General features: G+C 43.1%; 1 protein-coding gene across 6 annotated transcripts in view; it reads right to left on the bottom strand.

The window, feature by feature from the left end:
* TENM2 (teneurin transmembrane protein 2) overlaps nt 1–19,528 on the bottom strand; it is a 662,844-nt gene that overhangs the window by 370,762 nt on the left and 272,554 nt on the right. For 5 of the 6 annotated variants that reach the window (XM_059174241.1, XM_059174242.1, XM_059174243.1 and 2 more), the window contains exon 2: nt 7,010–7,219. The exons of the other annotated variant lie outside the window; for it this stretch is intronic. In XM_059174241.1, coding sequence (XP_059030224.1) covers nt 7,010–7,219 — 210 coding nt within the window. The remainder of the gene's footprint in view (nt 1–7,009; nt 7,220–19,528) is intronic. 6 annotated transcript variants of the gene reach the window in all.

The following is a 19,528-nucleotide window of genomic DNA, read 5'->3' as shown; positions in this document are numbered from 1 at the left end:
ACAATGCTTATCGACCTTGGGAATTTTGTCAATAGCAAGATTATTTGCTGAAGAGGAGCAGTTCTCTGCCATATGTCACTTCTCTGCTGCGCATCTCCAAAGGAATTACCTGTCCATCTTGCCTGTGTGCTCATTTGCACCATGGTGCAGATGAGCAGTCCCAGCCCTAGTGGTTGGAAATTGCTGGACTTTCAATCAAAAAGTGTGTCTGTGTTGCAAGAAGGCACACATGGGCGGGGGTGGGGGGAGGTCTGATCTCTGTGTGCTATGCTCCTGGGTCAGTTACCAGTGTCAGGAGAGTCCTGAGAACCATCAATTCCCAATCCTCAGGGTGGGAGACAGAGTTTCAGAGGCCAGGGTGAGCCTCGAGGAGCCTGGGTCCATGCTGGAGGCACTATGCTTTTTCCACTTGCCGCTGGGAGTGCTTTCAACATTTTCAGCCAAGTGTTACAGGACCCTAGATCATGTTTCTCAATTTCTGCAGGAAAACTGCAAGGAGCTGTTCTGCATGACCCTATAGGTCTGTTTTGTCACTGGTCTAGAGGGTGGAGTGAAATCCGCACTGTCCGGGAAGGGGGGTTTGGGGGGCCTGTAGCTGGAACATCCAGGACAAGCAGGACACAAGGAATGTACAAACAGAATGGTAGAGCAAGAATGGACCTTTGGGACCAAAGGCCAACCTTGAAAGGGAGAGAAGCAGAAGCACAGGACAACTGAATGATTTGCCAAAGATCAAGCTGTGAGTTAGGGACCGAACAGAGAAGACCCAAGCTCCCCGACTTCCACTTTGGAGTCTCACTGTCACGTTCATGCTCCCTGAACTTGAGACCAGAGGAATCTCTTGAAGGGAGCCATAAAAGCATAGTTCCTGAACCCTCTGGAATTAATAAGCCAAAGTCTAGGAGAATAGTGTGGGGATATGGGTGCTTTTCAAGCAGAGAAGAGTATTTTGTGATGCTGTACGTTTTTTCAACTTTTAAAAAACTATAACCCATGCCCCTTAAGATAATGTTTTCAGTGCATTCTGTGTATCTCAGTAAGCTACACAAAAATTTTAGAGGGTAACATTTAAGAGAGGCCCAAGGGGAAAAGTCTCTGAAATTAGGAAGTTTGGATTTGAAACACAGGTCCTTCACTTCCCAGCTTTGTGATTTGGGCAAGTTACTTAATTTCTCTGTGCTACAGTTGTTTCATCCATAAAATGGGTACATTAGGAAGACCTGACTGCATATTGGGATGTGGTGGGGAACAAATATAAGCAAATGAAGGAAGGAATAAAGTGCTTAGCATATGAGCTAACATGAAAGGAAGAAAAGGAGAGAGCCAAACCCTGTGAGGCTGCACATTTGGAGCAGGGGCAGGGGCTGTCTCTGCGACCTCCACAGCCTTGAGATGGCTTTCTGGACTTGTCCACACTGCCCAGGAGGCTGGGAACTCCTCTGGAGGAGAAGCAGCCAGGGCCAACCCCTGCCTGGGAACCCTGAACATCTGGTTCAGATATCCAGGTTGACCCCGGGAAGATTTTTGAACCAAGTGGCTCATGCGCAGAACAAACTCAATGTGATAAAGGGAAGGATGCTGGGAGTTGATTTCCTAATCACAAAATCATGAGTGAAGAAGGAAGCCTCTCCCAGACAGGGGCAGCCTCTCCAGTCAGGAGTCCCACCCCGGACTCCTCCAGGTTCTTTGTGCTGGCCTTGCTACTACTTCTAGTGATATACCGAAGCAGGGTTTTTCGAAAACTTCTCATATACAGAGGAACTGTAAAGTTCTAAAGTACCTAAAAACAGATAGAACATGACACAAAATAGCTATATGGAATATATTTTGTAAAATGTATTTCCCCATGCTGGGACATTCTGATCTGCCGTGCCTCCTTAAATTATCCATTCCCCCCACCCCATCATACACGATGAAAAGCAGTAAATTGATAAAACGAAGGAGTCACTAAAGATATCGGCTAACTAATTTATTTAATGAATATTGAGCATCTACTATGAACGGGAGATCAGAAACCCTGCAGTGAAGGTTTCTGAGCAATGGAATGAAGCCAAGAAGAGAGAGCAAAGCCTGTAGAGAACAGAGGACAAAGTTTACATGCAGTTACATCAGGCGAGGTAGCACAACCACCTCGCCAAGTACAGACTTTTAAAAAATGAGTCCATATTATCAGCACAGTACGATCATCAGTGTGCATAGTAACTGCTGTGAGCTTTTCAGAAAACCCAGAACTAAATTAAATTACAGTGAGCCTAGCTGCTTAAGAAGGAAAGAGAATTTATAATGTGTTAGAGGAAAAAAACTTTCCCAAACCCAAAATATATAAGGAGAAGTTTCATTGACTTAAAAAAATTCTGGGGGCCCTGTACTTGCTCGTCCCAAATCCAGCCCCACGGATGGTGGGTTGGGGCCCAGATGTGTGAAGGCTGTCCTAGAATGGTGGGCTTTAGTATTCATCAGAGGATCAAAGTTTTTCCATTTCTATAGCTGTCAAGTCAGATTTGTAACCTAGAACATATGTTTTTAGAGTTCTGACTACAACCTCAAAGTCAGTTAACTCCCATAAAAATTCAGTTCTGAGCAATGATATTTAAGTCCCATTGCCAATGGGAATGTAGTGTATGTGGCCCTTTAGTAAAACTAAGGTTGATCCATGGATCAAGTCAAGTTTGATCCCTGGTTGGGCAATGTTTGGGTATTTGTAGAATTGCCTTTTAACTCAAAGTGTTTTCTATGTCTTATGTGGAGGGCGTTTACAAGAAATTTTGACAGGAAATTCTTTAGCGTGTACATTATGGCAGGTTACTGAGATTTCAGGCATTGGGGATGACACATTATCTCTTTTAAGACAAATTTCTTTCTGGACTCCTTATGAGGATTCATAGAGTTTTCCTGAAAGCAGTTGATATGTGTTTTGTTTTGTTTTCTCATGGATGTTATGCATCTTATCTTATCTGTGTTTCCCTTTTCACTTTGGTTCCTAGGAAGCTCAGAATCAAGTTTTCTGTCTATCTTAAATAATGGAACAGTATTTTACGTATGAGGCTACATGTCTGTTTCCAGCCCTGCTGTGTTTTTTCCCTTCACCCTTACTGTGACATCTAGTTATAGTTTTCCATTTAGAGTCACACATTATGGGGGAGACGTAAGGAAAGGAATGAACAATGAACGGATGGCTGCTTGAAGAAACGAATGCAAAAAGGAAGCTTCTGCTTTATGACACTAAATAAATAAGACAATCATTAAGTTAGGTAAGCAACTGAATTCTTGGACCACTCAAGGAAACCTGAAGCTTGCTTATTTTGATGTACTATTTTCATTAGTAATTAAGACATTGCCTAAAAAAGGTGAGGGGGGGCACTCAGGCACCTTTAATGCACTCAGTGACAGAGACTTTCCAACTGGGACAACTCCTTTGGCACATAGGACCCACTGAAAGGGTCCTGGCAGAGGCACCTCGATTACATCTCTTCTCTGTAGTCTGATGTTACTAATGAGAGTTCCAAACCCTTTCCTTAGACTTCAAAAACAAAAAACTCAACCATTTATGAGAGGGGAGGTGAGCCAATGTTTTTAGATTCTAATGTGGTGCATGTGTATTTTCTGCCTTGTAGGCTGACAGCAAACTGCAAACCCTATCCTGATTTGGAAGGGTGTCATTCCTCCATCTGCGGGAGCCTCCATTATGCCGCTGCTGGGATCCAGATTTTTTAATTTTTTTCCAGATGAGTTATTTCATAGGATTTGAAATTATGCTTCCCTATACAAGCAACCCTCCCTGGCAGAAGGTCAGAACACGGAGAGCTCAGCTATCTGGAAGAAAATGCTTGAAGGGAAAGGAAAGCGCCCCTCTTCAAAGCAACTCGTGGGCTCTTCCTGGATACCTGCTCAATTGGCATAGATTGGATGTTAGAGCAATTTGGCTCCAGAGGCATCCAGGTTTTTGTATCGTCCACTGAAGAATGTGCTACAGTCAAGGAAAATAATGACAGTCAAGTCATAAAGGTGAAGTTTTGTTGTTGCTTTGAGGATGTTTTCATGTTGTCAGAAACATTTTAGTTGTGTAGTTTATGTCGGGTTTGTCTCTTTAGAATAGAGGCACTTTGGGCAGGAAATGTGCGCAGTGGCTCTCCTTAGTGATGGGCCTCACTGATGTCAAGTATTAACAGCAACAACAAGAGGACAGCTGCAAATAAATTTTTTACTGCCATGTATGAGCTGGACATGCTGGAAGAGATTTTATTTCACCTAAGAAAGAGACAAAGGTCAAACTGCTACCAGATCTTCAGAACACAAGGTCACTGACAAGAGACCAGGTTAAAAAAATTCTGTGCGATTAACCAGCTAAACAGAACACAGCCACGCACATGGTCGTCTCGTTTGTGCCAAGGCACCTACGGGAAAATCCAGCCCCTTTCATCACATTCAATTCAGAACACCCAGCACCACTCTGTACTTTGCATCTTCTGTGTCAAACTCTATTTTCAATCCTTTATGTCAAATTTAAATTCATGGCAACTGCATTTTGATCTTGTTAGAATCTCCAATTCACCCTGGACCCCAAATCCATTCCACAAATCCATTCCACAAGACAAAGACATACACACACACACACACACACACACACCCCTAAGAGCACACATTTTTGCACTCGATTTGCACTTACTTAGCTAACAGTCAAGAGTTTTGAATGACTGCCTGGTGGCCAGAGCTTCAACAAGTTTTCAGATAAGCACCTGCTGAAAACAAGAGTATTGCGCAATTGGGTCATCACCCCTCAGGTGAAGAAATCATACCCACACAGCTCTTGTTTGGGATGAAAATGGACCCTCAAATATTCTGCAGCATTTCCCCCTGTTACTGAAGCTTGCATTGCTATCAATCTTAAATGAGCTGAACAAATTGATGTGAGTGATGAAAAACGGCCAAGTTTGACTCTGAATGCACAGATCTGTTCTTCCCCCCAAAATAAGGTCTTGATTAGGCAGAAAGCCAACAAAAGCACCCTATCAATAACTTATAATCTGATATGATATCAAAAAGAAAAGAAATCTCTCAGTGCTATCACTGAAAAAACATTCCAGGTGGCCCTAAGATACAAACTGACCTCTCTTCTGGAAATCATCTTTGCCTGGCTATCCATATATGCATAAAAGGATATAGTTTTTAAAAGCTCATTTTCTCCCTAATAATTGTCTGTTCTTAAAAAGCTATCAGCAGGTGCACCTCATTTCAAAAGCCTCTTGTCCTTCATAATACAATATTCATCACGATTACATAGTATGAAATAAAAAGCAGCAAAACATAAGCGAGGATAGTTCAATTAAATGCAACATAATCTCTGCAGCAAAAAAAAAAAAAAAAAAAAAAAAAGGAAAGAAAGAAAGAAAAAAAAATGGCTCTGTAGCTAAAATCAGGTTCCAATGAAAGAAAAAAGGGAATGTATTTCCACATATTTTTAATTATATAGAATTTCCTCAAACATGATTTTTCATAATATATTCCATTAAGTTAACATCACATTTGAAGAAAGAGCATTTTCCGATTTCATTTTAAGCCTGATTTTGAGCAATTACAGTGTCATTGTTCCGCGGTAGAAAGGTTGAATTCATTTACTGTGTGGTTATGCTAGTTATGATTGATGTCTCTTCTCCAAATGATAAACCAATCACCCCAATGATGTAATGTCATTTTAAGAGTGCCATAATCACATTTCTCTCAAACTAGAAGCTCTGATGAGTTCTAATAAAGATTTATGGTAGATTAAAGGCCTTCATAATATCAACAATGGATTGCTCATTTGATGAGAGATTTGATTAGGTAATTTTTTTGAAAAAGAATACGAGTTTACTAAATATATCAGGCCTGGCTTTGAAGAAGGGCATGGGCCATGATAAGTAGCAGTCCATCATTCCATCTTCAGAACGCATCATCTTCAGTGTGCTTGGGAGGTCCTCTCTAATTGTAGGGGTTGAGGCCAGTGGTAGCATATTCTCATGGGTGAAGCCAAAACCCAAACTTATCAAGGTACACTCTTGGCGTGGGAAGCTCTATTCTGCCTTTGATGGGATATATTAATGATCACCACGACTGGCCAGTTCAGAAGATAACTCCAAAGCCATTGGTTCAAGAGCAATTAATTTCGGCAATTGTCTCTCCTTGGGACACGGGTCATTAACCCTTGGTGTGGCCCGCTCCTGTGTTCATGTATTTTGTGAACCTTTCACCAATAAGGCAAATCAAAATAAGGCATGATTATTGCTGAGCTTGGGGTAATTCTACCCAAGATCTAGAGACTGGGAGCTGAGGCAGGAGCCACAAAATCCTCAAAGGTGGGCAGAACCTTGTGACCAGTCCCTTTGCTCAGGGCGAGGGAAAACCACGATGAGAACTTGGGTTTCCGAGGTAGGATTTATTGTGGTACCATGCGATCAGGCTGTTAAATTCAAGTGGAGTGGCACATGCAGAGGGTTAGAGGAGAGGTCACCATCCCCCCCACCCCCCGGAACACTTCAGACTTGGCAAGGCATTCAGTATTCATGTCAAGGGAACGCATTTTAATCACAAAATCATCTAAACAAGCAAGGAAAAAAAAAGTCAGAAGCCAACCATCAAAAACCAAGAGATCTGAAATGCACACAAATTGGGCACGTGAGGGTGTCCAGGGTCATTCGGCTATGACCAGAATTGTAGTAATACAAAATTCAATATTCCATTGTCTCTCTGCGCTTCACCTTTGAGACCTGCAAGCTCTCGTGTGCAGCAGTGGGCAAATTCCTCCCACGGAAGGAGGCCCAAGCCCTCGTACGATAAGCAAAACCTCGCCAGTAACTGTGACCTTCAATAAATGTATCCTGGAGCCGTAATGCCACAAAGCGACAGGCGCGTTTCACCTGATGCTCCCCACACCACCTTCTCCCCAGCCCTCCATTCAGGGCTGTCATTTCGCCAGAGACTCGAGAATGTCACACAGACAACAGCGCGCATTCAGACGCCACAGTTTCCTTACCACTGCTGGAGGCTTGCTGGGGCCCTGAGCATGCTCTGAGCAGGTATGAATTGGGGGAGAACTCCTCATCAGGGTTGGTGTCCATGATTTGATGGGAAGTGTTGCTGTCTAGCAATGGCATCTGGCAGCTAACTGGTGGAGGATTATGGGAGCTAGGCAGCTGAGCAGATGGGAGGAGGCTAGACGAGGATGGAGGTGGAATGGGACGACCTGGGAAAGAGGACAGAGGGGTCAAAGGTCAGCAATGCGTGTCATGAGAGCATCCAGAGAAAGTTACATTGAAACCACCTCACCATATAAATATCCAAACAAAGAAAAAAAGAAAGAAAGAAATGCTCCAGATGAATGTTGTTTCAAGCGGTTGGATGTTTCTCCAAATGTCCAAATTCATCCTGCAGGTAGCTGTGTGTCTCACAAAAGGGGCATACATGGAAATATCCATCTAGACAGCTGCAGTGCAACCTGTCAGGAAAACATCCATTTCCTTCTGTCTCCCCTACCACAGTCCTACTAGGATCCCACATTGTCTCTCACTGGACCATCTCGCTGGTCTCTCTGCTTCCCGTCATGCCAGACACCCACCTACTCCCCATCCCTTCTCCACAGCAGCCAGAATAATATTTTCAAGACAGAAGTCAGGTCTCATCGCTCTCCTGCTTGGCACCCTCCCACGGTTTCCCGCTACATGTGGAAGGAAACTGAAACGTCTTATGATGACTCCTTATGACCATGTCCTGAGTCCTCTGACACCAACTGCCTCCCCTTTCTTCCCCAACAGTGGCCTTACCACTCTCCACTCAGCCCCGTGTTCCCCAGCCAATGTGGCTGTCTTTCCCTCTCTTGCTTCAGCATGAAACACCCTTCTGTCTTCTGAGTCTTTCTGCTTCCCATTTCCTCTGTGGAGTATTCTCCGCACCCACTGCCTCGCTGATACTCACAAGCCTGCCCCTTCTCTTGAAACTTTTCCTGTTTGCCTTTTTCCAAGTTTCTCGCCCATGCATTCCACCCTTTTAGTCTTTTTATAGTCCTTACTACAATCTGAAGGTGGACACCTGTCTACATGACTCCCCGCCCCCCGTGCCCCCAATTTTCCTGAGGAATAGCACCTGTTGAATGAATGAGCAAATGAACAAGATAGACTCTAACCAAATTAATTCATTTAGGGTAGAAGTAGAAAGGGCCACATATGTGCATCCTAAAGGATTGGCCAATCCCCCCATTCTCCTGACCACCATTTTGTTTTCATTTTTGTCCTGTTTTGTGGATCATGGGGGAATTCCTACAAAGCACAGCTGCTCTGTGGCATGAGGAGGAACAGCCAGCCCGGCAGGTGGTGGGCAGTAACTTGGAACTGCCCTTGATTCAAAAAGTTCTTCTTCTACACAGAAGGCTGCTGCAACCTCTCTTTCACACGGCGGGGAGCTCCTGGCAGCCACGTTGCTGAGTGAAGATAATTGCTGTGTGTACTTTCACCTGATTCATCCTTATGTGCTGGGGTCCTTGCGATTGCTTGCCTGCTGGTGTGTTCATTTGGGAAGCTCAGAAAAATGAGCCAAGAGTAGCAGCCCACGGGATATGCCCAAAAAGCTGGAGGTGTGGAAAGAAGGGTAAGGTGTCGAGAAAGCAAACTCAAGAATCCGGTTAGAGTTTCAACTCCGGCAGGAAGTGTCAGAGTCGGAAGAAATGTGTTTTCCTGCTTTTCAATGTCCTATATATGCAAATACATTTTCAGGCATCAGATGGATGCTATTTCTTGTTGCACTTTTATTGTCTTTCCTGATCTATTCCTCGGTGCATTAAATGTTACGGATTGATCAATTTACTTCAGTAAAATGGGAGTGCCTCTTATGTATACTCTGCTGGACCTTGAGAAGACAAAAATGAGCAAGGCATCATTGATGCCCTCAGAGAACTCACAGTCAAGTGGGGGAGGCAGACAGGTTAAGTACATCATTTCAGTAGCAGGTAATAAAGAGGAGAGTGGCATGTGGACACACGGTGCTGTGGAGGCAGGAAGAAGGACACGTGGTCCAGCCTGGCCAGGCAGAGGCAAGGGTGGACAATGCAACAAAGATGCCTGGAGAAGTTGATGCCTGAGCAGTTTTTGAGAGAAAAGGAGAGGGACTTCTGGTAAGAGGAAACTCGCCAGACAATAGGACAGAGCCACCAACCGCTAGTCTGTTACTTTTTGGAGAGTGGGAGTTTTGGAAAGAGACAGGAAATAAGAGACTCCTACGGCTCAAGTGTTCGGGGCTCCTGTCCAGTAACACAACTGAAGCATCATCCCTAAAATAGATCAATGGATAAATGGAATTTGGCTTGAAACATTCAGCTTATATCTAACAGTTTGGGAGCCTTGTAAGGCACGATGTTTTTGCCAAACGCTCCAGCAAAAGTAGCCTGTACACGTCAGAGCTTCATCGGAATCGGGGCTCACACTTAATCCATATTTCTCCCATAACTCTCCCTCTACGAACTGTCATCACGGTTACTATTTTAACTGCTCTTGAATTTGGGCAATGACTATCTGTCACTTTATGTATAATATCTCTATGAGGTTAGAATTATTATAATCCCCATTTTGTAAATGAGGACACCGAGGCACGGAGCAGTAAAATCGCCTCGTTAGCAAGTGACCTGGGCCAGGAGTCACGCTCAGGTTTGCGGGTTCCAAAATCCACCCTCTCACCAGTCCGTGCGGTGTTTGCCCTAACAGCATGGTGGGGGCCGGGGAAGAGGAAGACATACAAGGAGGGGGGGGCGGGCTGATTTACACATCATGTTTCCAGTTTCTCATCTCCCAGTCCCAAGGCACTCTCAAGATTTCAAGTAAGAAACATTTCTTTGAATAAATGGTTATTTATAGCAGCTGTCATCTGGCAGAGTTCAAAGCTTTTCTTGTAATTTTGTTATGAAGTTCAAAAGTGGCTCCTTCACAGCAACATTACCCTGTGCCTTCTTCAAGGCCCCGGAATGTAGCGGTGTCCTGACCAGGGTCCTGGGAAGTCTGTGTTGATGTCCACTTAGCAGCAAGGCTCTGGTAGGAACAGATTCTAACTCACAATCAATAGGCTTTAATGTTTGTATTATGGAGACCTATCTGGAACTGCATGTCGAAGACCAAGAATGGCCAGAAGCCAGTTTTTAAATTCCTTTGAGTGACTGAGGTGGAACTGGAGTTCAAGTGCAATTTTCCAGGAGCCCGATATGATAGTTGCTGTGAAATCACTCTTTACATGAACTTTTTGAAATTTTGTTCAGCACGAATTCATTTCATAGAGTAGACAGAACTGCTTTTTAATTCATACAAATACAGACAATGGAAGAGCAGGCGTACCACAAGGAAAGTGCTGGGGTTACTTCAGTGTACTGAAATACACGTCGCAGGATTGTCTGATGGCTGTGATTCCCCTGGTCTCTTGAAATCCAAGCTTTGGGAGCTCCTTCAGCTCCTCGAGGGTCCTTACTGTTACTTGGGAATTTTCTCAGTCCCTAGATCTAGCCCCCAATCAAATTGTATGCTGCTCTCTGTTTGCTATGTCATTTGCTAATTTGGTTCACTTATGCTACATTTTTTCCCCCGACTATTCCAACTGACAGAGACCATCTGTACAGACACAAACAGGTTCCAGAGTACAGGGGAAAAAGTTGGAACTTATACAGGCTCACTTTATAGACCATGATTTCTTACTAAAACACCTGGTGTGGGATGGGCATGTAACCAGGGGCTCTGCACTTACCTGCTTCCTACTTTATGTACTACAGAGGCTCCCTGACCCCCAAACTATTTTTGAAGTTCCACTTAGAATGTGTTTAGAGTCTCCAGCAAATAAAGGGAAAGCCAGTTTTAATTAATCTGTTAAAAAAGCAAGAGGAAACATGCAAAGGCAGCAATATGTCATTCATTAAACTCATATGGTCCTGTGTATGTGTGGGTGTGTATGTGCGGGTCTTTTCCAAGATCCCCATGTAAATCAAAGTCTAACTAATTATCTGTGTGACTGGGTTCCCCCACAACCTTGGAAATGGAGACTAATTTAGATTTTACCAATTTATCTTTTTCCAAATGAGTAAGATTTTGGGATATTTCAGCTCATGAAATATTTCTGATTAAAAGACTTACAGCTGGACAAAGCAGTTCCCTAGTTAACTCTGATAGATGGGTAGTGGCTGTTTGGAAAACTATATAGAGAAGGATTCTGGGGTGCTCTGGGTTCAGTGGAAAATGCTGTGATCAGTTAGAAAAATCACAGACCAGGAGTGGGGGCAAGGCAGCAGAGGCCAAGATCTTACTTGCCAGCCTTGCTCCTGGCCTTCATTCGTCAACAATTTCAGCCATACCAAAAAACTTCCTTCTACACCATCCGTGGTTGAAGTCACTTTTGCTCTAATTCCCATTGTCTCAATTACAGCCCTATTTTTCTCCTTTATCTGATCTGGATCCAACTCTAGTTCTCTAAGAATGGGCCATAATCTCCCTCTCATCCCCAAAGCATTAAAGTTAGCTATGAAATTGCTGCTCTGCCCAAATCTTGGTAAGACATTCACTAATTTATGATAGGGAGCAGGCTCGCAGATCAATGCCCAAACTTAACTTAAAACAACTGGTTCCTATTTCATTCAAAAGATTAATGGCAAGCAGATATTAAAATGTTCTGTGTAGACAATGCATAATTGATCTAGGTAGTGACAGGGTGTCAGGATTTTTGGTGGAGAAGAGAGATATGTTCAGGAGATGGTAAAAAGCAAACCAAACCCCAAAAACAAACCAACAAAAAACCCCAAACCCACCAAAACACCAAAACAAAGCAAACCTGCCCACCAACAACCTTGTACCAGGAATTATCAAATCCAAAATAATAATTTCAATGACCTTATTATTGCTTATAAATGAGATCTTGCTTTGTGTTCAAAACTGAACAAAAATTTTATGTATACTTTGCTCTTTTAGCACCCACAACTTTTTTTTTCTGAACAAAGTATTATTACCATCCCCATTTACAGATGAAGAAATGAAGGTTGGTTGGGCTAACTTTCCTATCATTTCACCGGTAGCAAGCAGCAGAACTGGCTGGATTTGAATTCAGGAATTCTGACTCCAAAACTAAGCCTTGAATGGTTCATTCTATGATTTTCACACCAGAAAAGAATGATTGCACAAAATGATTGAGATGTAAAATCCAATCCCATGGGTCTCTTTCTGGAATGTACCACTGAGGTCATCTTAGGAGAATCAAGGTTCCTCCTAGAAATAGACATAGTGAAAACTCCTCTCAAATAAGTGATTTGTGAGGAAAGAAAGCAATTCTCAAACCAGAAACTGGAATTCCTCTGTGGCTTTGTAAGTTCAAGAATTTAATAAAAACAGCTTTTGTGGAGATGCTTGGGTAGTTCTATTGGTTAAATGGCCAACTCTTGATTTCAGCTCAGGGAGTGATCTTGAGGCTGTGGGTTCGAGCCCCGTGTCAAGTTTCACGCTGGCTGTAGAACTTGCTTAAGATTCTCTCTCTCCTTCTGCACCTCCCCACCTTACACTCTCCTTCTCTCTCTCTTTCTCTCTCTCTCTCTCTCAAAAATAAAAAATTTTAAAAAAAGCGTTTGTGTTAAAGTTGAGTATTGCAAAACAACAGTATTAACGTAGGCAAAACCATTGGTTAGTGAATTCAAACAATTGTCCTAATGATATTCCCCAATACTTTATTCAGATATCTGACTAGTCATTTTCTCCCCAGATGCTTGGGGTTTGTGAGGCCCCTATTTTTGATGGGGTTAAAAAAACAAGGTGCCCTGAAATGGTGGGGGGGGGGAGGGATGAGGTAGCTGGGTGATGGCCATTGGGGAGGGTCTGTGCTACAGTGAGTGCTGTGAATTGTGTAAGACTGATGAATCACAGACCTGCACTTCTGAAACAGAGAGTACATTATATGTTAATTAGAAAAAAAAAAAACAAGGTATCTATCTGTGTAAATAGAAATAATGTCAATATCTGAGATCTTACCTTCCTCTTGTTTGTAATCAAAGCATTTTTTTAGAAAAATGCGCCGACTTGCTTTTGAGTTCAGTTGAGAACTTTCTTCAGGAAATGCATCAGATTTTTGAAGAGTTCTGCACATGGGTTTGTGAAGGGCTGTGCGGCAGAACATTCTTCAAGGTAGGATGGGCTTCAGGGGAGCACTGGGGTGTGGTAGCCAAGGTTACTGCCACAAAAGGAACAAGGTACCCTGAGAATTTAGCTGGATTCCCTGCCTCCAGCTGAAGGGACATGGATGAAGTCACTGTACATCTGTTCAGCTTCTATTTTGTACTAAGTATCTGGCTCAGGGATCTTATTTCTGCCCCTTCCATAACTCTCACAACACTGTCCAGAGACTCAGGAATGTGAATCACACACCCGAGGGTCAGGACCAAGACGGGCACTCCGGTCTGTGAACTGCCAACACTACAATGGGCTGTTCTTAAGCCTGGAGTTGCCCCCCACTGAAATTCACCTGTAAATCTGCCCCTTCACCCAATTCATCCCATTCTTAATTTTTGCCCTGCCCCAGTTGAAACCCGGCACTCCAACAGATGCGATCACCTGTCTTTTACAAATGCTTGTTTCTGCCCTCTTGTGTGTGGTATTTCTCTGCTCTCTGCAACCCATCCCTAACCTCTTGGCCTAATTGTTTCTGTCCTCCAAAGCCCCAGTGAGGACCAGAGAGGCACAGACTTTGAAGCTCGGCTGACGGAGCTCTGCTGCTTGCTGTATGAGTCTGAAGGCCCTTCTTCACTCTTCTGGGCCCATCTGCGAATAACAACTCTGATTTCCCATGTTGTTGTAAATGCTGGAGAGAATACGGATAAGGTCCCTTGGAATTGTGTTTGGCACATGGTAGGTGCAAGGGCCTGGATGGAGCTAGTGGGACTCGCAGCTTATCGTTTCTGTCTCATTCGCAAGCACCTGCTGTGTGTGCCTGGCTGGGCTATAGTTAGGGAGGCTCTGAGGCTCTGGGACATGCTGAGTTTGGAACTATGCAGCCTTCCAAACACTCAAGGGGAGAGGCTGCCTAAGAAGTGAGTCAACAGGGAGGCAAGCGGACATGTGGTAAGAAGGGGGAGACATCCCTGATGGCATCAGTAGGGTACCTGCAATCAGCCAGGCCTGAAACATAAGCCAGTAAGCTTTTCAATATATGAACTAATTTATTCTCTATCCTACCTTCATTGTGTTTTGTTTTTTAAGCCAGCTTGAGTTGATTTTTGTCACTTAGAACCAAATGCATTCTGCCTAAGACTTATCATCAAGCCCAAGTGAGAAAATGACTTGACCAGTGCCACACGGTTATTTAGTAGAACAGAAAATGGATTCCAGATTTTGTGACTCCAGTATTATAAGAATTTCATGTTCTGTAAACTGATTCCCTTCCTTTTAAATCATGAGAAATCAAGCATGGGGTGTCCCAGAGAAACCACTTACAGTGGAAGGTGTCTAGATTTAAAAGAATATGGTGGGCACTAGAGAGAAGAGGAGAGACACAGGCAGGGAGCTGACTACTGGGTACCCATCAGGCATGTCCTACAGCAGCTGTTTGTCCTCAGTGCTGGGGAGAAACTCAGATCACCTACCAGCTGGCCCTGGGCCTTACATACACCACACTGATCTTGGGGTAGGGTGAGAAGGATTCAATTTCTTATCTACATCTTTTTTTTTTTTTTTAAAGATTTTTATTTATTTAATTGACAGACAGAGATCACAAGTAGGCAGAGAGAGAGGAGGAAGCAGGCTCCCACAGGACAGAGAGCCCGATGCAGGGCTCGATCCCAGGACCCCGGGATCATGACCTAAGCCAAAGGCAGAAGCTTTAACCCACTGAGCCACCCAGGAACCCCTACATCTTACTTTTTTTTTTTTTTTTAAAGATTTTATTTATTTATTTGACAGACAGAGATCACAAGTAGGCAGAGAGGCAGGCAGAGAGAGAGAGAGGAGGAAGCAGGCTCCCTGCTGAGCAGAGAGCCCGATGCGGGGCTCGATCCCAGGACCCTGGGATCATGACCTGAGCCGAAGGCAGAGGCTTTAACCCACTGAGCCACCCAGGCACCCTACATCTTACATTTTTAAAAAAGAACAGAGTCGGTAGTTTCAATTATAATCATAGAATGCAAAAAGACTACAATGAATATAGCATCTTAAAATGAAAATACATGCATATGTACATTCATATCTTGTACTGTTATCACATCGTACATATTCCCTGCAGCCTCCTTATATTTAGTGCTGATGTTAGGTTGGATCAGTCATTCTTAACAGGTGACAATTTTGCTCCCCAGGGGACACTCAGCAATGTCTAGTAACATTGTGATTGTCACAGTTTGTTGGGGAGGGGAGAGAGGGTGCTAATAGCCCATAGTGGGTAGAGACCAGGGACAGTGCTAGACATCTTACAGTGCAGAGAATAGTTTTCCACAACAGAGAACTTCCAGGCCCAAATGTCAGCAGGCTGAGGTCGAGCAACCCTAGGTCTGCTGGAGTGATGGCTTTAGATTAGCATACTTTATGATACATGGCCCATCTTTAAGCTCTTTTTTCCAGTTGATAAGAATTGGACAGATACTAGAAGTGAAAAATTTGATTCAGTCAGCTCCTTCCCCCACCCAAGAAAAGTTCAAACAAATAAGCTTCCACTGTCATTGGGAAATTTCTGTTAGAGGGCAGGAAAATTTCCTCAGGCGGAGTCTAAGTCATCACTGAGGGAAGTTACAACACGCCTTTCTGTGGAGCTAGGTGAGACCTGTTTGTCGAGAGATGGTCGGGCTGTCTTCACAGAGGCAAGAGAGCCAGGGGAGAGTGTTTTGACACAGTTGTGGCTTACTGAACCTCACCTGAAGAATTTTCATGAGGATCCATCGTGTCTTGTCAATGAGGCGGTAGCAACCTAACTCGTTCCATATCACCTGGTTTGAAGTTTTTATTTTTACAGAAGACCTAATTGCCCTCTTCACTCACACTTCACTGAACTCAGTAAAGCCCAGCTAAGCATTTCCTGGAAACAGAGTGTTTTCAGATGGCCCTGACAAAGCCATCCTGATGGCCCACAGCTCTTATATATGATTTATTGGAAGAGTGGAAGCTGCTGGCCTCACCGCAGGGAGAAGGCCTCTCTCAGGAGTGCTAGCATGGACTGCCCTCACAGTGTGGGACCCTATGCATGTGGTGTGGTCAGTACATCTAGCAACTTGCATGTTTACATGTCACATCTTCCTGAAAGCATTGCACTTTGGAAGGTGTCAAATATAGATCAGGCTAGAGATGGAGGGTAGAGTTTATTTTTTGAACTAATATGATTTCTATGATTTTCTAATGCCAGCCCTTTCATATTCATGAGGTGAAATGCAGTGAATCTGTGTAGCGTCCCCTTTTGAGGACACAAGTCTACTCTACCTGCAGTGACATAACTGTCCACCAAAAGGTAACGAACTCTCAAATACCTTCTGACCAGAAATTCCCAGTTGCTTGATATATACACCTGAATTACATCACCCAAGTCCTTTAAGATGACATGCCACCGTTATTCTGGGGACATGTGCGTGTCTAGATCAGTGCTGTCCAAGAGAACTTTCTGTGATGGGTGACATGATCTATATCTAGCATGTTTAATACATTTAGCTATTGAGCCTGGAATGTAGAACTGAATTTCCAACGAATTTAAGTTTAGATAGCCACAGCCATATATGGCTAGCAGCCACCGCATTGGGCAGTACAGTCTAGATTATGGCTCTAGCTTCCCCGTTATTCCTATCCTCTACTCCCATGTGTCTCCCCTCTAAGAGCCAACATATTTTTGAATGTGCAAATTTGCTCACATCATGCTTCTTCTCTCAAGTTTCACAAGACAACCCACTGCCTACATAATAAGGTTCCTATTCTTGTATGGCAATCATCTCTTGCCAGACCTCCCCATCCCTATACTCCAACCACATCAAAGCTACTATACTACTGAATATCTATCTTGCCCTCCTCACATCCTTCCCTGTGCATGGTAGGTATTCCCTTCTCATAGGCATCACCTTCCTCCTGAACACCTCCTTAAAGACTCAGCTCAAAAATAACCTTTTTGTAAGTCTTTCCCGATCACCCTACCCAGAGGTACCCAGGACAAACTTTTATCATTGTACAGTTGACTCTTGAGGAGCTGACACTGCACATGTCAAAAATCCACATATTTTGGGGGGGGTCTGGAGAGAGGGAGAGGGAGAGAGAGAATCTTAAGCAGGCTCCATGCTGGGTATGGAGACTGATGTGGGGCTCAATCTCATGACCCTGAGATCACGGCCTGAGCTGAAATCAAAAGTTAGAAGCTTAACCGATTGAGCCACCCAGGCACCTCAGAAATTCACAAATAACTTTTGACTTAATGATTTTTAACTTAATTAATAATAGCCTACTGTGGACCAGAAGCCTTACTAATCATATAAGCAGTCAATTACACATATCTTGTATGTTATATGTATTATATACTATATCTTTACAATAAAGTAAGCTACAGAAAAAAATGTTAAGAAAATCAAAAGAGAAAACACATTTACAGTACTGAACTGTATTTTTTGAAAACAATCTGTGCATAATTGGACCTGGTCAGTTCAAATCCATGTTGCTGAAGTGTACACTGTACTTGTAATATGTTAGCCTATTTGTCTAAACGTCTGGCTCACTCATGGGACTGTGAGTGACCAGGGAGAAAGTGTGGATTATATACCTTTCTATCCTAGCACCCAGACCAGAGCTTGAATGCAATAAAATAGCAGTATGATGGATTGATTACAACAGTTCACTCCACAAATACTTGTTAAAAATATATCAAATGCACATGGCGTTGGTTTCATTATGGGAGGTTTTGTCTGCTGTTCTTCGGTATTAGGTGTCTCTCAATGTGTAAGTATTTTGTTGAAAAGAAGGGATTCTGATTTTAAATGTATGTTTTCCTTTTTTAATCAAGTGGCTAGAGTATTAGGTTATGACTTCAGCTGATGCTCAAATGAAGACTTAGCAGTCTGTGACATACATGGAGGAAAAACTTACTGTTAGATTTATTCAGAAACAATATGTCAGTCTCAAAGGTACACCTCTCTAGATAATTTTCCAGAGTGGTGGTGTGCCTGTACTTTTTGGCTCAGCTATTGAGCTTAGAACCTAATCCCTGTGTAAGATTTGACCCCACTCTAACCATAAAGCTTCCCACCTAGGGAACTGATGGGGAGATGCGACCCAACATCACCTAAGAACACAAGGTCAGAATGCTGAACTGTGTGGACGCTACAGTCCCTTATGGAGTTGTCTGTCTGAGCTGAGTAATATGCAAAAGTTATGCTGGATGATTCCTTTGCCTACCTGGAATCTATACTACATTCTCGAAAGAGCTTAGATAAGGGTGGGGAAGTTGTTACAGAAAGATTTGAAGAAACTGTATGTTCATGCTAAGATTTAATTTTCAAAGGGCCTTGGAAAACCTCCCCCATGACACATGGAATCTAGCTTACTTTTATGTTCATTTGTCGGGTTCATGGTATATGGAAATAACAATATCCACTCACTAAGATTTACTGTGTTCTCATGCGCTAGGCATTACTTCTAAGTCCTTTACGTATTATTCTATTTAATCTTCTAACAACTCTTTGAGATAGGTAATATTAACCTTACTTGAAAGAAGGTAAGACGGAATTAAGAGGAGATAGGTTGGCTGGGAGGAAGAATTTAAGTCCAGGCATTCTGTTTCTAAAGCTCGTATCAGAAGCACACAAAATGACAATGGACTTGAACTTTTGTAATGATGAAGTACCAGTCACTGATGACAATATGGTTGGCACAGGAACCCAGCTGAAGTTCAAGTCTTGCCTCTGCCACAAATCTGCTGGGGAACTTTAGGCAAGTCACTTAACTCTTCCGTCCTCGAATGTTTCATAAGCAGAATGTGTATAAATAGAATCACAGATTATTATAAACATTAAATGATACATTATATAAATATTCTGAAGTAAAGGGTAAGTATTATTTCCATCTATTAGAAGGGTATGAGGTATGAGGTTCCATCTAGTTCCCCTCCAGGACATTTTGAGAATTAAGTAAGAACATATATGAACATACATTGCAAATGGTGATGTGTTCTGCAAACAGTAATTGGTTTTTCCTCCCCATTATTGGAAGATTTCCTTTTCAGAGGCTTTGTCTGCACAGAGCAAACAGTTTTCAAATGCAAGTCTGTGTTTTCCTATGTGCCTAAGAGACCATGAAGATAAAACATGGGCTCTATGCAGGGGATACTTGGACCATTTCATCTCTCTGTTGCCTACCCTCATAGGACCCTACCCATTTCTCATTGATTGGTCCTTGATAAGATGCTACAGAAGAGATATAGGGGGAGTCTAACCACGAAAACCCAACAGGAAGACTGAAAAGCTCCCCATCAAAGATATAAAAGTGTTTTGAAACCAGGATGGACAATGTAAACTAGACTGGCACTAGGTCTAGCTTTTTAGGCCATG

The sequence above is a fragment of the Mustela lutreola genome, chromosome 5, assembly GCF_030435805.1.
Source record: "Mustela lutreola isolate mMusLut2 chromosome 5, mMusLut2.pri, whole genome shotgun sequence".
Lineage (NCBI taxonomy): Eukaryota > Metazoa > Chordata > Mammalia > Carnivora > Mustelidae > Mustela > Mustela lutreola.
The sequence above is the reverse complement of the archived record's forward strand: the minus strand, read 5'-3'. Positions and strand labels throughout refer to the sequence as shown.